The following is an 18,410-nucleotide window of genomic DNA, read 5'->3' as shown; positions in this document are numbered from 1 at the left end:
TTGCACGGGTCGAAGCCAGACGGGGTCTGAGGGCTGAGAGAAGCAGATACAAGCTCCCATCCATAACCCAGAAGTTTTTCCAGTGGAGTCTCACTGGTCAAACAAACCACACTTAAGAGCAGGCCCCATATACAAGCAGTAGAAGGCCAACACTAAACAAACGCATTGGTATTGTAATAGATTTGGGGTTTTTGAGGGGGTTGGGGGAGGTGTTTGTTTGTTTGTTCGTTTGTTTGTTTGTTTGTCTCACAGTCCTTTCTCTGGGCATTTTCTGCTTCACATGTCTTTAGTCTCTATTATGATTTCTGATTTTGTTTTTATGGGTTTTGTACCTATGAACATAATGTGGTTTTTCGGCTTTTCCGTTGGTTTCCTTTTCTGTTTGTCTGTTTTGTTTAATTCTGATTTATTTGCTTGTTTGTTTTCTAAAATGAGAAAGGAGGTGTGGAGTTGGACGGGTGGGGTGGTGAGGAGGGTCTGAGAGGGGAGAGTAACACACTATATGAAAAATATTTTCAATAATTTTTAAAAGTACAGAGCAGATAACACTACAAACGAATCCTGTAGTGAAATTTTATATTCAACATAAGTTCATAACAAATGCATGATTTCTCAGCATAGGCAATTAAAACATTGTACCATGTGGAAATTAATCACAGATGACCAAGCATCAAAAGAAGCAATCCCTACCTAAGGTTCAAACTCCTAAGTGTCTCCAGTAGCAATGACCTTCTCACACCCAAACAGTCCTCTGTTGGACCTGACATTAATACAGGCCAGCAATGAGAGCAGCAAAGAACAGCCAGGGTGACAGCCATGTGTGCAAGAGGTCACAGACATGTGTGCACAGAGGAGCCGGGGTGTGCCTGGAGGGGACCAGGCACTTCATGAGAGAGGAAGAAAAGAGAAAAAAACAACAAAAGCAAGGTAAAGCCCTTGGCAAAGACATCCCCCCCCAACAAGAGAGAGAGAGAGAGAGAGAGAGAGAGAGAGAGAGAGGAATTGAGAGTGGGATTGAGAAGATGAAGAGTAGCACGAAGATGAGTTCCAGAATGGTTAATGTCCACTCACCAGACACAGAGAAATCAAGGCCTAGCAGTGCAAAGGCTCCTAGACAGACTCAGGACACTGTCTTTTATCCTGTAAGGTGGTGACACCATTATCTGATAAGCCCCACATGCTGCCTAGTATATTTTAATAAAGTTAATTTGCAGAGGGTAAAAAAGCTCTCTCTCATTTTTGAGGTGTTCATAGTTGAATGCATGCAAACAGTAAAAGTAAAAGTTAGCCACACCGAATTCTCCAACTATGATTTCCAAAACAAATAAAACAGCGGCTAATAACTCGCATTTGTCATATTGAAGTCCAATCTTAAAGCAGGAGAGGCTTTGAAACCTTAGACCCAGATAAAGCAAGAGGTAACAGTGCCTCGCTTTTTCACAGTCTTGAAATGTAAAGTAAAGCACAGCACAGCACAGGCCTGTACCTGAAATGTGTTACCAAGCTCACCACCTAAGAAGCCAAGAAAAAGCCCCAGGAAGGTGATGAGGAGGGTATGTCTTCAGGGTACAGACTGGGGGGCCACATGGCCCATATCACTGTCACAGTGACCATGTGTGAGATCTTAGGCCTTGGCATCTGCCACACCACTTCACAGAGCTCAGTCCCTGCTGGAGCTCCAGGGCTACCTATATTGTGCAAGCAGGAAAGAGCCAAGACACTGACCCTAGCTGGATTATATGACCAAGGAGGTGGAAACCTAACTCCGACAATGTGGACGGAGCACCAGTCATGTGTAACTCAGCCTCTTTGATGCCTCAAAACTACCTTCTGCCTTTGCCAAATCAAGTCTTCTCCAAACTGTCTACTACAGTGACTCTGAGAGCAGAAATGTGCAAAGCCCACCCCTTCAGGAAGAGCGGAGCAAACACGCCTAACAGTGTGCATATGTGCTCTCTCAGGACAGTCTGGTACTTCTAATACTCATTAGTGTATGCAGAGGAACACACACAAACACACACACATACACAAACACAAACACACGTGTGCGCACAGGCACTCATCTCTATTTTTCCTCAACTAGAACTCTGTTTCTAGACAGTGTTAACTTGTGCATTTGCACAGCCACGGGCATGGAGCAACCCCAGCTGCAGGGCTGAGAATAAATCAAGGGTTATATTATTCAGAGTTAAGATTGGCACGATAGCATTAATGAATATAATTTGAGATTTTTCAAAAGAGAATAATCTTTTACTACTGATGTCAATACTAAGCATAAGACAAATACTCCAGAGACTGTTTCCGAGGAAGCCCAGAGGAACTGGGCTTCGATGACAACAGGGCCAGTACAGACAAGCTGGACTCAGACTCCTGTCTAGTTGTTACATTTCCTGTCTCTCAGTTTCTTACCTAGCACAAGAGATGTCTTTGGCAAGTAAACCAAAGGGCCATGGGGAAAACAAAATACGACATGCCAGGTTATCAGTGAGAGGGAAACCACTTGCCGAAAACTTAAATTTTGGTAGCTTCTTTCACCGGCTTATTTCCAGCCCCTAACTTTTCACTCTCTCTCTCTCACACACACACACACACACACACATACACACACACACACACACACCCCGACAGAGGAAGCTGTGTGAACTCCATACTTTACTACCTGCCCTGCCCCACTCAGCCTGTCCCAGCAGAACTGAAAGTTTCACCCTCATGCCAGCCCTGCCCAGTGAGCAGGGCTCAGACTCCCTCCTACAGAAAGTAAGCCTGCAGAAGCCCCTCCTCCCTGGCCTCCCATGCTCTGCTAACCCCAGGCCACCCAAATCAGCAGCCTTCTATTGTAGTGGGCCAGGACCCAACTTACTTTAAGCCCTGTCCAAAAAGTGAAAACTATTTTAATTTTAGAAGAGAACCAAGTTTCTTATTCTCATTTACTCTACATTTGACTAATACAGACATTTTAATGTCCATGAGCCAATGAATACTTTCAGATCATAAACAGATACACCTTGAAAGTAACTTTAGCTTTATCCTAAAATGAAAACAGCCCAAGTTAAAAATGTGTTTAACAAAAACAAAAGAAAAAGGCACTGGGAGGGACGGTATTAGGAGGAGAGGGGGCTGGCTGGCGGATAGGGGAGTAAGGTGGATGAGAGGTGTGTGGATAGATTGCATTATATAAATTATATAAATTATAAATTATATAAGTGTGCAACCATCAAGGAGCAAGTTGAATTTTAAAATGAGTTTTAAATGTAGGGGTAAGTTCAGTGGAAGGCACTGCCTAACATGCACAAGGCTCTACACTTGATTCTCAGTACAAAACAGAAAGAAGAAAAGAATGGAGAGAAAATGTGTTTCCTGTCCTTGACTAATGAGTACTCTCCCTCTCAGAGCAGCACACTACAGGGCCCACTGTGTCCTTCCTCTTGGAAAACTAACTAGGTGCTGACGCTCACTGCCACGGGCCAGCAGCAAGAGATCACGGAGCGCATCCTAAGAAGAGACTCTCAGCCAGCAACAGCTTCCTCTGAAAATAAGGCTTGTTTGCGGGTTTGTTTGTTGAGATAGCACTAACTGTGCAGAGGAACTTCGAATTCCTGGCCTCAGGAATCCTCGGGCCTCAGTTTCCTGAATTAGCTGCAGTCCCCAGTCACCAATCACAGCTATAGAGGGCTGCTACTCAATATGTCTCATGTAACACAACTGTAAAGCTAAGAAACCATAAATGAATTCAAAAGTTTAGGACTCATTAACAAATTTCTGGGCTCCTATTAGCTGTCTAAGTAAGGTGCTATCAGCTTGTCTGCTACCTTCATACAGATGGGAATGGGGTTCTCTCTAGACAGAAAAATCCTAAAGGCAAGCCTCCAATGCCCACCTTGGCAGGCACCCTACTCCAATTGCCCTGCCTGCATCCGAAAACAAGATGAAGTCAGCTCTTCAAAGAGCTCAAATTCTAAGAGAGTGAGGCAGACATTTTCAAGTCGCACAGTTTCTCCATGAGTCTGGGAGATCCCACTCCCAAATGCTTCAGTTAATGTGCTCCATCTAAATCCCCACCTCATTAAAGTCTGTACTACACTCATCAGCTCCTATGTGAGCCCAGGGAGTTACCTATGCCAGCACAGAGTTCTAGTGCATTTGCAGGCAGAAAACAAGCACTGATTTCAAGTAGCTCGAGAAATTGATCATCTGTCCAAATGTCACCTCAGGATGACTGGCCAAATATGTCACTCCTAAGAACATTTACAATGAACCTGTTTGATTTTTAAGATGTCTCTAACCTTGAAGGCATGTGCCTAAAGTATGTTTTCCTATTACAACAGCGCTGACAACTCCCTGTCACTCAACAGTATCACAGCAGAAAGCATCATTCCTACTGGAAGGACACTGGCATTGAGTTGAGAGCCTGGTGCATAGCAGGCATGCGAAAGCAAATACTACAGAGTATGTAATAATACTAATATAAACAATGTCACTGGCTACTTACACACACACACATTCTCTTTCTTCCCTGCCTGTCCCCCCCCCCCCCCCACTATAGAGTGGCCTCAGGCAGGGCCTCAGGAGGGATTCCAAAGATGACACTGCCATCACAGATGACAGCTCCAAGAAAGCCAGCTGTGTGCAAAGGTCCCCAAAGACCTTCTCTGGGAGCGAGGTAGAGAGGCAGAAAACTGGACCACGGATGCCCCTGGCCCAACCTCAGCTGGTGTGTGTCCTTTCAGCTTTTTCACCAATAAAGAAAGAAAGAAAATAAAGAATTAAAAAGCAAAGAAACATAGAAAAAATGATAGGATAAGAGTATAAAAACAAATTTAACAGTTGTAAAACCTATTTCTATTTCATGATAATTGGTATTACAAGATTCAAAAAGTCAAGTCTCCTTTTCATTTATAAATAAAAAGGTAATCTTAGTATGCTAATGTTAATTTATTCCTGGATGAAAAACAACTTTTATAAGCACAGCCTGACCACACAGGGTTCACAGTCTACCTTGGTGCCTGTACCCCAGGCCATCAGGGGCACCATTCTCTAACTCCCCCAAAGCAGCTTCAAGGCCTGCAGCCCACACACACACAGCAAGAGGCCTGGACGGATGTAGCAGTTTTACCTTTTATACTACTTTACTCTTTTAAGATATACAAATACTTTTACAATTTTACAGTTGTCTCAACTCTAATTATTAAATTGTGGGTGGCTTATTTAACTCTCAAAAACTGAATGTGGATGTTGAAAAACAGAAAGAAAAAAACCTTTTGCAACAGGAAAATATTTCTAAATATGCAAAGACTAAAACTTAAGTAACTAAATGTAGCAGGATCTTCCCTGTCCAATTGATTTAATTATTAATACATCAAGAAGCCTGTGGTTGGACAGAGAAAGGGAGGCAGAGCTGAGTTCCAGAGACAGGGAGGGAGACAGAGGAGAAGGAAAGGAAGATGGAAGGGAAAGAAGATGATCCAGATTCAACTTGGCTTTAAATGTCACAGGTAGCTATAATTCATATAGAGATAGAATAATTGGGATAACTTGTCTAATCTAGGTGAGCAGTTTGTATCATTATCAATTGGCTCTGAAATTATTGTGTGGGCATCATGTGAATTGAGAATTTATTGATATATAGGTCAGCAGACTACTTAATTATAAGCTTCTAGAGTTTTGATTTTACCAGGTTGCTGGGAATTGTGACAGCTAACATAGAGATGGGTGGTCATTGCATGTGGCTGGTGTGGCAGTGACCCACCAAGGGAACTCGGGAGCTCCAGGCCAGGGAGTCTGCCGAGATGAGAACACCCCACTGGCCAGTGGCCAGCGTAGCTCAGGAACTTGCCGTTCTTTTTAATATTTCCCACAACAACTAAAAACTAAATGCATGATGAATGTAAGGTGTTGGGGCTGGGGTGTTCACTGATGTTACCACATTGCACTGCAGCATTGGCTCTGGGCAGGGAACATGTATACTTTATACAGCATAGGCCATCTCACACTCAACCAACCCTGCCTAAGACACTTAGGCTCAGATGCCAGACAACTCTATCTTATAGACTGCCATGATATCTGTTAAAAGTTTCCTGCTGGGTTGGTGAGATGGCTCAGTAGTCAAGAGCACTGACTGCTCTTCTGGAGGTCATGAGTTCAAATCCCAGCAACCACATAGTGGCTCACAACCATCTGTAATGAGATCTGATGCCTGATGCCCTCTTCAGGTGTGTCTGAAGACAACTACTGTGTGTGTGTGTGTGTGTGTGTGTGTGTATAATATTTTTTCAAAAAAAGTTTCCTGCTTCTCTAAAAACATATAACAACTTAATATATCCAACCCCAGCATGTATGTATCAAATTAGTGTTGACCTTTGTGCTATATTGTCAGTGTTACAATATTTGATTTTTAAAATTGCTATTCTAGTTCCTGACTTGAGTTTTATTAAACAAACAAATAAATAAATGCATTGGGACTAGGATAGAATTTCCAACTATTTCTGAAATGTCCCTACCCATACTAGATAAAACAGCATTCTCAGGACCAAAAACCGTCACCGCAAAGCACCGACCAACTGAAACCGCTCTGCATCCTGCAGCATCAAATATTCAGCTAAGACCTAACTCTTTTGTATAAAAATAAACAATTTAGCATGCAGATTCTCTTTTATCATTAATAAATGGCAAAATTAATGAATAATCATATTTTTAAACTTTTAGGATTTGGGACTAGAGAGCTGACTCAATACTTAAGAGGACTTGCTAACCTGGCAAAGGTTCGGTGCTTCTCTGCCAGCCCCAACCCTGAATAGCCCACAACTTCCTGTAACACCCTCTTCTGGTCTCTGAGATAACTGCACACATGTGTGCATAAACAAACATGCAAAGTATTTTTTTAATTATGACTTACTGCTAATAAATACTTGCTTTCTCTATCTACTTTATATTTTACATTTGTTTATAACCAAGAGCTTATAAAACTTCCTTCAGTAAAAAGAGGTTATGAATAGAAAAGCTTTAATCAGCCCTTGCCTAAAATACATGCTCCTGGTTGCAGCCTGGAACCACACAGGTCAGGTGTGCAGTAGTGGAGACCATGTGAGGTACAAGGACAGTTGAGTCCTCTGTAATTGTTAACACAGAACCACCAGCTGTGCATTCCCCAGGATGCAACTCTAATATTGAGACATGGCTATTTCACACAGTATTTCAGTTTGCTTAAGATCTTTTGATTTGGCAGTTTTTTGCTTCACATTGCTACAGTCTTTACATAGACATCCATAACTTTGTGTGCATGTGTGTGAATACTGGTGTGCACATGACATAGCACATGTGTGGACATGAGGACACCTGCCACCTTATCTGAGAAAGGCTCTCTCGGTGTCTGGACATACCAGGCTGTCTGGCCCACAACTTTCTGGGCATGCTCCTCTTTCTGTACCCTATTTTGCCACAGACTGGGACTGCAGACCTACTCTACTGCCTCTGGTCTTCCGTGGCTTCTAGACATCTGAACTTGGGTCCTCGTAGTAGCACAGCCAGTGTTGTACCAACTGAGACCTCTCTCACAAGTCCAATACTGCTAAATTCCTATATACTGGAATCAAATAGAAAAGATAACTGCTATTCACAGTGAATACAACAAACACCTCAAAACAATAAAAAGCGTTAAACGGCGAAATACACTTAGTTTCCCCAATATTAAATATCTTTACTTTTAATGGAAAACCATTCACCTTGCAGTGTTTGTATGAAATGTGTTTCATGCATGTCCTGTTTGGTTTGCTTTGCTTGGTGCTGGGAATGGAACCCAGAGCCACAAGCAAGTTAAACCTATATTCTAACCCCAAGCGAGACCTCCAGCCTTATATACAAGTTTGACAAGATGTTTCTATGTTGAAAATAAGTCAGTTTGTTCTGACTTCTGCAAGTAAAGTAGTGTATAAATGTCAGTTCCGACTCTCTTTCACATCTTTGTCTTGATATAATGTACAGAAATAAACCTCCAACAGACACGGGCACACAGTAGCAAAGTTCACTGACACGGCATCTCACTAGCAAGCTGGAAGCCCAGGGTTCAATCTCGCAAAGACACATAAAGGACAGATAGAGGAGAAAGTCATTTTTGAACAAATGAACATAAAATCACAGTGATTCAATTATCAGAAAACATCAACCGCCCATTTCAGATTCCCTAGTTCCTATTAAGAAATGATAAATGTCAGCCTTTATCAGGTCACCAGAAAAGAACTGTAATTCTTGCAGAATTAATTCATCCAGCAGGTAAGGGACAGTTACTGTACAAGACAAAGAGGAATGAGGCATAATGGCGCTGAGCATGAAGCAGGGCCAGTCAGTGCCTAAGGAGGCCACAGGCATTCCTGGTACCAGCAATGCTCTTGATGAGGGGGTCACCGAAAGCCTTTCTTCACTGAACACAGAGCCTTACCTCTGAGATTTCTGGGATGAATCTGCTTCGTTCGAGGCATTTTCTTAGATTTAAGAGCTCCTTTTTCTTCTTAGAAACTGTTGGAAGAGCAGGTTACAAAAGGCTGGCTCCATGTACTCGTTGGACATCAGTTAATCCACATGCTGCAAAGAAAAAGATAAAAGCAGTAAATCTTACCACCTTCAAAAGAGAAGGACACTTCAAAAGTTAGGGGCTTAGAGCAGTGCTGACCTAAACTCAATAGAAGGGAACCTTTGCAAACACCATTTGCTTTTAACTAAACATAAGACGGGTCATCTTGCCATAAGACGGGTCACTCTCTAGGCCCCCTTGTTGAGAAAACAGGTGGAAAAAAAAGTCTCTAAACATTAGTTAGACCAGAATGAGAATGTTCACTTTAGAACAGCACTGCTAGGTACAATTAAAGTTAGTGTAAGGTGACAACAGTTATGCTGTATACATATGCCCATTCATAAGGGAAGCCTAAAGTCCTGGCCATGTCACTTTAGTTGACTCAGTTAACATGCACAGTTGCAATGGTGGCTGTTCCCCAATGATGGCTGGCATGCCTTCCTTCCAGGCTCAGGGCAGGACTGCACATGCCTGTGATCAGCGGCTACATGTTGACCTTTGAGTAGACCACAGACATGCCTTGCATGCATGCTGGCGCACTTAGTTATCAAAGCAAGATATTCCAGAGCATTCTGTCCCCTCTGGCACAGGCCAGGCACTGTTCCAATCAGCATGTGTGACTAAAAAGTTGTACTGCCAGTGACACAAGCTGATCATGCTGCCTAAACAAAAAGCAGTCCTTTGTTGACTTAAGTGTCCGAGGCTTGGGAATTACTTGTTACTGCAGCACAACCTAGTCTGTCCTGACTGTGCTTTTTCAAGCTGAAATGCATCATGCCAAGAGGTAATTATCCAACAGGCATGCGCAACCTACAGCCCAAGGACGTACCTAAGTCTGACTGAAGATCTCTACTAATGCTGCCTAACAAAATAGTAAACTTACTTAAAACATTACAAGATTACGTTTGAGATTCTTTTTTGTAACTCTGTTGCAAGGTTCTCCAGCGGTAGCAGTATGTTGCAATGCCAAAAGGTGGAACAGGCCTAAAATTTAACCACTCATCTGTCCAAATCAGCAACCTCCCTCTCTCCTCTTCCACTAGATTCTTTCTCAATAATCAGTTAAAAGTTTAGCTTCAACTTCCTGCAACGATGCTGATAAGCAAAGCCCATTAAGCAGGCCCTATGGGGTGAAACCAAGTTTAATCACTAAGCAAACACAATAGACTAAGGATGCTTTTGTTAAAACCTCTCATATCTATTACCATACACAACACAAGAGAGCACTTATTAGGTTCACTGTAGAGTTTCTACTTATCACCTAATTTAATCCTAACAACCAACAGGCTCCAACTCAGCCATCTTACAGAGGTGGGGAAAAATAGTTTTGGGAGAGAAAAAAAAAGGCAACAGCTCCAATTCATCCATTTTACAAATAGAAAACAAACAAACAAAAAAACCCAAAAACAAAAAAACAAAAAACAAAACAAGTTTGGGGAGAGATTATGAAATCTTCCTCAGATCAGTAACTATGGAATGTGGCCCCACATGACTCCATGCCCATTTCCTCTGAGAAGATAACATTTACCTACCAAGGACAATCTCCTCCCAAAGGGATGAATGACACAGCGAATCATGAAGACACTCTTAGGAATCGAACCTGACCAGGTTCAAGGCCAGGCTTTACCCCATACGGCGTGGCCTTGTTCAAGGTACTTAAGCTCTCAGAAAAGATCAGGTTTCCCAAGCTGTAAAATCAGGAAACTTTATCCCCCTCAGACCGGCTGTAGGACTGAGGACTAAGCTACACAACATAGAAGCTTTGCCTGCCACATGAAAATGCTGAAATATTAATTCCCGGGAAGAACGCCTCTAAGGGAAAGAACACGTATCCCAGACTAATGTTTAAGCTGTATGTTTTCACTTTAGCTAAAACGCATACGGAAAAGGCGGCTACAATTACCGTGCTTGTCACTGTCTGCAACAAGGCTCCTAACACGGTTTATTAGTCGGCATAACACAAACTATTCCCAATCTAACGCCAGAGGAAGAATATGAAACAGGACGGTCAACGATGGATGAAAAATAGGGCTCCTCAACTCCCTCTACCACAGAGGCATCAGCTAAAGCATTCAAAAAGGTTTTGACTGCACAGAGAATTTAAAGATAAGGCTGTAAGTGTTCCGTTCCGTATTGAAACTAAAGCTTTTAAGCGGTCACGATATTATGAAGTTTTTAAAGCGTGAACTCTGATTGTAAGCCGATCACGTGACCTCCCTCAGCTCCCAAGCTTAAATGTTAAAATATGCAAATTCCCAACCTGTAACAGCTCTGTGCGACCCGGTTTTGCAGTCTCCAGCCCCCACCCCCTGTCCCTAGCTGTCCAGCCCACATTTAAATCCGCGGTGGAGAAGTGGTTATTTTCAAAGACGACAGCACCACCGTGGCGACTAGGACCAGTGATCGACCATTCTTTCTCGAGAAAGAAATACATACTACAAGGTGCAAAAACAGGACACGATCAAAAAGCGTAAAGACAGTCACAAGGAGAAAAAACATGAATGAATGTGGAGGGCGGAGCCTGGGAAAACCCCTCTGCAACGCTGCACTGAACAAAGCGCTTCGCGTGCCAGAAGGAGGGGGGAATGGAAGTGCCAGCTCCGGAAGGAGCCTGGAGTGGATGCGGAGAGCAGGAGGAGGAGGAGGAGGAGGACAGAGTCGGCGAGAGCTGCAGCTTTGCGACTCCTCCTCGCGCCAGCCTCGCCACAGCCCCCTCCCCTCTCTAGCCGCAACTCTGGCTGGAGCCCGACCCCATGGCGAGCCCAAGCCGCCCCGCGCCCCTGCCCACCGTCCCCGACCCATCAGCGGCGGGCGCGCGCCCTACCGGGAGGGAAACTACCCAGGTGGCCCGGAGTAAACAGGCACTCAGGGCAAAGACCGAAAGGGAAAGCGAGCCACAAAGCCGGGAGGTGCGGAAGCCGCGGCCTGGTCTCCCGCAGCCCCGCCGAGCCCTCCTCCGAGAAGCGGCCACGGCGACCGGGAGGCCGGCCCTCCGTACCTGCTGGGATCGCAGGGCCGCAGCTCCCGCCGCCCCGTGCGGCCAGGACCCGCCGAAGTGGCAAGCGGCTCCCGCACGCAGCATCCCCTCCGCAAGGTCGGCGCCGGCACACGCACACCCGCGCGCCCGCCCGCCAGGGGGAGGTGGTCCCGGCCCCCGCCCCCCGCGCCGCGCTCTCCCGGGTGCAGCGCCCCCACCGCCGCGCCCGGCCCCGCACCCGTCGGGAACTGCGCTGCACTTGACAACCGGGACACCAGCACAAGCGGAGCCTCCTCCCGACGGGCACCGAGGCGCGAGCGGGGAGCGGGAGGGACCGAGTGGAACCCGGCGGGAGAGAGGCCTTTACCTCTCCCGGGTGTCCGTGAGGACGGCTGGCAGCGCGAGGGCGGCCAGGGCGAAGGTCGGCGGCTTCCCCGCGCGTGGGCGGGGCGGCTAGGGGATCCCCGGGGGCGGCGGGGCGGGGGCTGCGGCGGGAGGGCGGGCTCCTGTGAAGCCGGCCCGGGGCCCCCTGCCGCCCCGCCCGCCCGCCCGCCGCAGGCCCCGCCGCGGGGGACCCAGGACGCAGGAGGAGGCGCGGTCCGAGGGGCGGGGCGGGGCGGGGCGGCGGCGGAGGCGGGGCTCGGCGGCCCGGGGAAGCCCGGCCGGGCCGCAGTCGGGGGCGGTTGGCCCGGGAGGAGGGGCGGGGCCGGGCGGGGCCGGATTCTCTTTACCGTCTTTTGACTTTCTAGAGCAGGCTGTGGGCCGGCCCGGTGACGTCATGGTGTCTCCCAGCCCCGCCCCTCGCCCTGGCCCTGGGAGGGAGGAGGAGGAGGAGGAGGACCCAGGAGGGAGGGGGGGACCCCAAGGGGGTTTCCTCGGCTGCGCGTAGAGGGAAGGGAAAAATCATAGTGAAACTTGAAACTCATTAACTTTGAAAAATAACTTTTAAAAAAGAGAGAGAGAGAAAGGGGGCCGGGGTGTTGACTTGGAGGGTCAGAGGGGACGTGTTATTAAGCCCTAAACTGAAACCACTTTTTTGGTGGCGGATGTTCTATTAAAAGACCGAGGAAAGCCAAGGTTATTCCGGAGAGAGCCGGTGCTTCCCAGAGCCTTAGCAGCGGCGAGCGCAGTTAACCCCTCCTTGACTGCCTGTCAACTGGGGACTAACCCGCAAGGGAACTTTGGAAGCCGAGGAGGGGGTGCGGGGCGGAGCCACCCAGCAGGCTTCTGGAACTCTGGGGGAGTGAACTGGAAAGACAGACTAATTTATTACTAAACCAGAGTTTGACCCCGGCTGCTAGAAAGCATTAGAGAACGGGAACTGGAAACTTCTGGAAATATCAGGAGAGCTGACCCTGGGGAGTGAAGCAGGTTTTCAAGGGTAAACATAATACTAGCAGTTTGAACTTAAAAATTACACGCATCCACCAAAAAAAAAAAAAAAAGGCAGAAGGTTGACCGGCAGCCTCAAAGTTGGAAAGAATAAGGTGTAAAAAAATGACGCAAAACAAAAATATTCTTTGTTAAACGATCATACGCCCACTAACAGCTGACCATCTGTGCAAACTTGTTTTGCTCCCTTAGGCTTTCATAAAGATGTCCAGGTCGTTCCTGCTAACGGTTGACCCCTAAAATCCCCCGAGGAAGTCCTACCTCTAGCTTGCTGGAGCTAAGAAAAGCTCAAAACCCCAGAATGGAAATTATTAAAAATGGAATGCTCGGTAATGGCAAGCTTAGAGCCAAAAATAATGTTTTGCAAAGGAAAAAATATGCCTACCAAAAAGTAAATTTGGTCATAGGAGCAAAGATCATGCAGCTAGAAAGCTCAGCTCGGATGGTGGGTAATACTATGTTAGCCTTACAATGAAAGAGTACCATTTTAATATTCCAGTAAGATATCTTCTATTTTATTAAATGAAATACCCAATGGGTAGGATTCACAAAACATATAATGTGCCCCTCCCCCAGCCGAGCTGTTTGAATCAAAAGCTAAACATGCAGACATAGCTAATGTGTTAAGATAAAAAACAGTTTTCAGAAGTCGAGTTTTTGTTACTTGAAACGGAAAGAAAAAAAAAAAGCTAAGTGCCAGAGAGATTTTTTCTTTGTCTCAATATTTGCTGAAGACAACAGAAATGTATCCATGAACCCAAGGTGTCTCCAAGATACAGCAATGCTAAAGAGCGTTTGAGAAAACTGCATATCTGGTTTTGATTTGTCATTTCACTGTATTTTCTTGAGCAACAAACCAGTATTAAAACTTCTCTCTGAGATAATATAGAACACTTTCCTGGTAAGTTTTCTGAATTGTCTAAATGCGGTTTCTATTTTTTTTTTCTTTTTTTTTTTTCCATACCAAAATGCAGGGAAAGGCAGCTATGTTAAATGTAAGTAGTTGGTTTCGGTTTGTTTTGTGACACAGTAAATAGTAGATCATCAGAATATAGCAAATAAACGGAATTGGATGAGTGAACCCGACTAGCCCAGTGACTGGTAAACTTCAGCTTGAACTGTCAAAAATCCTTAAACAATGGGGATCCCAGTGACGGCTCTAGACTGGGAAGGCAAAGAGATTCCAAGGGGCCTCTTTCTCTCCATCCAGCAGGCCAAGTAAGCATCTTTGTTGCGCCCCTTGGGAGACGCGGGGTCCTGTGGGTACTCTGACCTTATCTCTCACGCTGAGCATCTAGGGGAGAGCACCGGTCCAACCCGAGGTGCCCGCGCGTCCACCAACCCCGGTTCCCACGCGTCTGCCCAGCGCTGCCTGGCTCGGGCTCCCCCTTGGCACGGCCCCGTGGCTCCACGGCACCGGCCCTCCGCCCGGTGCGGCCAGCAGCGCCACCGCCACGCGGAGATCCCGGAGGTTCCTCCCGCTGGCCCCAGGTCACACCGCCCTCTCGCCGGCTAGTCCCTCCCCTCCGCCCAGCGAGCTGGGCTTTCCCGTCCACCAACGAGTCCCCTACCCCCGCCCCCCACTCCGGCGACCCAGCTACAAACCCTTCCCTGCTCACTTCGAAGCAACTGTCCCCCACCCCCCTCTACGCCCAGGCTATTCCTAAACCAAGAAGACAAAAGAACGGAGGGAGGAAAACTTACCGAACTACAAGGCAAAGAAAAAAAAAAAAAAGTCTGCTCCCAAGCTTCCTGGGTTCAACTTTTCATTTTAAAAACAACAAAAGCAGAAACCAAAAGCCTCCTAGGTTGGAAGTGGGCGTGAGAGGAAACGCTGGGGGAGGCGCTTGGTTCCCTCGCTGCGCTGCCCCCCCCCCCTTTCTGGCCCCTACCCGGAGCTTTGATGTTATCTGGTGCACCGCCTACGTGGGTTATACCTTGAGCTCGGTGCCTGGTGACAGTCAAGATATTCTCCTCTGTGGGTGCTGCTAGGAGGCAGCGCAGCAGGTGGCCAAAGGACGGAATCCTGGCTCTAACCGGTCCTGGAAAAGGATCTCTGGGACTCCCTTTCTCACCTGAGCTGAAAAGGACTCTCCCAGCGAAGGATCTTAGTCTCAGAGCTGTGCTACATTTGCTGTTTGGATCAGAGAAGGAGGTCTCCCAGATTACATTCTTTTTCCTTCCACTCAGTACAAACTTGTAATAAGATCTTTTGGATGTTTCCCCAGGCTCTGTTCAGTTTTTAGATCTCAGCTTTGGAAGCAGATATTATTTTCTTTCTGAGATATTCCTGCAGCCTTCAAGAGACGGAGAATACAACTCCCAAGATGGTATAAACTATAATAACACACTACAGGTTCTCCTTTGGGTCAAAATACCTGCACATCCTCCCCCTTACGTTATGGAAAGCTCTTGGTTTTACTGTATTTACCCGGACACTAGCTCAACCTGGATGTATATTTCTTATTATATTTTCAGCCTCAGAGTCATCACTAAGGAAAGATGTTTTGAAAATCAGAAACAAACCAGATCAGTAATAAAGAAAAGGCAGGGTCTCCCATTCATGCCTCTTGGCACACATACCCTTTATGACAGCACCAGGCTGTGTTCAGGCCCTGCCTCCTGGGAATTTACAAATTAATGGAGACATCACAAACATGTGGAAAAAAATACCTGGAGGGAGAAAAGATAGAGGCCCCAGCTTATAAACGGAGCCAATTAAAGTTACACCAAGTTATTTATATGACTGCTGAGTGATCTTTGGGTGGAGGGAGTGTCTATCCACAAAAGTTCCAGAAGAAGGTGAGTCCTCAGTAGAGCGGTTAGGAAAAGTTCAGGATCTGCCTGGAAAGATAAGCACCATGGTTCCAGTCCAGGGAGGCAGCCCCTAAGTGAGAAGGAGCCTGCACTATGGGGTGTTGTTTCCTTCATGCAGTAGAAAGTCTAGGCTGTGAGAAATGAGTGACAGCCAAATTAGGAAGGACACTAATGAAAGTGGGAGGGACTCTCTCTTCACAAGGGAACCCTGATGGTAGCTGTGCCCCTGGGCTGTTCCTGGCTGTAGGACGGGTAGGTTTCTCTAATAGTAGCTGTGAGGCATCAGAATGAACTGGCGCCAGTCAGTTTGAGAAGAGCCTGAGAAGAGCCAAGGCAGCCATCGTTAGGAAGGAATTAAGACACTGCAAGCAGTTGGTCGTCGTTTGGAGACATCTGGACTGAGAATGGTCTTTAAGCAAAGTTGCTGTAGCTGATGGATTTAGGATAGATATGGGTGCTGGGTACAAAGACTGCAGTAGAGGTGGTAGCCAGCACCCCGCTCCCATTTCTCCTTCATCCCATTTCTAAAATGTTACATAATCTCCAGTGAGCAGTGGAGTTAGTACACGGTACACTCATGACTAGGATCCAGAGAACATCCGGGTGGTGAAAACATAAAGGCTGTGTTTTATGGAAAATAGACTCTAGTAACTTCATAATATTCTGCATCTGTGGAGCAGAAAAATGGAAGACATGGTTGTTTAGAAATCTACAGCAATTCAAGTTTTTAGAAAGTGATAGATGGTTTCATAAAAGAGTAGCTGTTGGGATATTTGAGATTGACAGGAAGGAAGGGGAAAGGTGTTTGGGTTTGAACCTATCTAATTTTGAAAAGGATGATGTCCCTGGCGCTTGTTTAATTCATACTACAAGACACCGGTCTCTTGCTCTCTTGGAAAGTGCCTACTCCAATGTTAAGTATGACTGTTTCATTAATATTATTTAGTGTACTACATGTTAAAAGAGGCTGGAAGAAAGATAGTTATGATCAGCAGAGGCGCTACATGAGGTTCTCAGAATCCTATGTACAGTGTGTCCTAGGTAGTGCATTGAGAAACACAGAGAAAGGGAAAAAGGGTGAGCGGTGTTCTCCGAAGCTATCCCTGCTGACCTGTGATCTCATTGTATAGAAATAAGTAACAATAATCTAAGCCATGGATCAGCCCCTGCTCAGGGCAATGGAACAAAAAAACCATAAACCAGGGGCCTTGGGCAGCGTCCATCAATCCCCTTGTGGTTCTGGAGGGTAGAAATCCACAATTAAGTCTATAGCAGATTCCTTTCTACTGAGGTCTTACTTCCTGGTCTGCAGAAGGCTGCCTGCTTGGTGAGTCTTCCCATAGCTTTTCCTGAATAGTGTGTACGGATGGAAGAGGAAAGAGGAAAAGGAACCCTCTGGTTACTCTTATAAGGACACTGCTGTGGGTGGAGGATGAGTGTCCCCATAGGCTCAGGACTTTAAGGACTTGGTCCCTACCTCGTGGTTCTCTTTGGGGAGCTTATGGAACCTTTAGGAGGCAGAGACTTGCTGGTAGAAATGGGTGATTCTAAGGGTGGGCCTACAGGTTTTATAGCAGGGACTGCTTCCTGCCTCTGCTTGGCTCCCTGTCCTGGGAGCAGTCATAAGGAAAGGAATCTCAGCTGTACATCGCCACTACCACAGGCTCAGTGTCTTCCCTGCTGAGATGGACTGCACTCCCCAACTATGACAGAGAGTAACACTAGCCCCATGGGATTGGTGCTGGCACTTATGACCTCATTTTAACCAAGTACTACAAAGTTCCTAATTCCGAATACATTCTCACTGGGGAGCAGCCTTCATGAGTGAGGTAGGGGACCATCAGTCCTGTGGCATATGCAATAGTTTTGTTTGGGGATGGTTTTGTTTTGTTTGAGACACTGTAGTTCGGGCTGCCCTAGAACTCACAGAGATCCACCTGACTCTGCCCCCTAAGTACTGAGGTTAGAGACTGTTTTAATCCCAGCCCATAATGAGCTGTTTTGTTTTTGTTTTTAAAATAGCAGACCAACTAGGAAGAGTGTGTTGCATTATTGAGCAAGGAACAGAGGGACTTCTTCAAGACTTTTGCTTCCAGGATAAATTACTACTTATTGGCTCTATTTCTTTCTTTCTTTGTTTGTTTGTTTTGAGTCAGGATCTCTCTGTGTAGTTTTGGCTGCCCTGGAACTTGCTATGTAGGCCAGGCTAGCCTCAAACTCTGCCTCCCGAGTGCTGATACTAAGATGCATGCTTCCCCACCAAGTTTTTCCTTAAAATTGTGTTGGGTACTCTATACCTCAACATTTCTGAGAAGAGTTATCAGACCCTCATGGAAATTCACCTGCTTGCACAGGTGTAAATTTCTGTTTTACAGATTGCTGAATGATAGAAAGGTTTCATTTTCCTGACCACGTGTAAATTAAACATCATACTATCTAATGTCTGGGTATTCCTCCCCATACACAAACTCTATCTTATCACTTCATTACTTACTTTTATTATATCTAACATTGGTTGCTATGTATATTATTTCTCAACCTTAAATACAGAGGTAGTGCATGTCTGTAATCTAACCATGGCAGAGGCAGAGGCAGAGGCAGAGGCAGAGGCAGAGGCAGAGGCAGAGGCAGAGGCAGAGGCAGAGGCAGAGGCAGAGGCAG

At 46.1% G+C, this 18,410-nt stretch overlaps 1 protein-coding gene across 2 annotated transcripts in view; it reads right to left on the bottom strand.

Annotated features, from left to right (window-relative positions):
- Positions 1–11,997, bottom strand: part of Hivep1 (human immunodeficiency virus type I enhancer binding protein 1) — a 121,022-nt gene extending 109,025 nt beyond the window's left edge. The window contains exons 1-2 of one of the 2 annotated variants that reach the window (XM_021215346.2): positions 11,908–11,997; positions 8,432–8,574 (exon numbers count right to left, since the gene is read on the bottom strand). In XM_021215346.2, coding sequence (XP_021071005.1) covers positions 8,432–8,471 — 40 coding nt within the window. In that variant the 5' untranslated portion in view covers positions 8,472–8,574; positions 11,908–11,997. Of the gene's footprint in view, positions 1–8,431; positions 8,575–11,561; positions 11,647–11,907 lie in introns of those variants that run through there. The other variant, XM_029547338.1, reaches the window with a different exon arrangement.
- Between the last annotated feature and the right edge of the window lie 6,413 nt (positions 11,998–18,410).

This window comes from Mus pahari, chromosome 16 (genome assembly GCF_900095145.1).
Source record: "Mus pahari chromosome 16, PAHARI_EIJ_v1.1, whole genome shotgun sequence".
Lineage (NCBI taxonomy): Eukaryota > Metazoa > Chordata > Mammalia > Rodentia > Muridae > Mus > Mus pahari.
The sequence above is the reverse complement of the archived record's forward strand: the minus strand, read 5'-3'. Positions and strand labels throughout refer to the sequence as shown.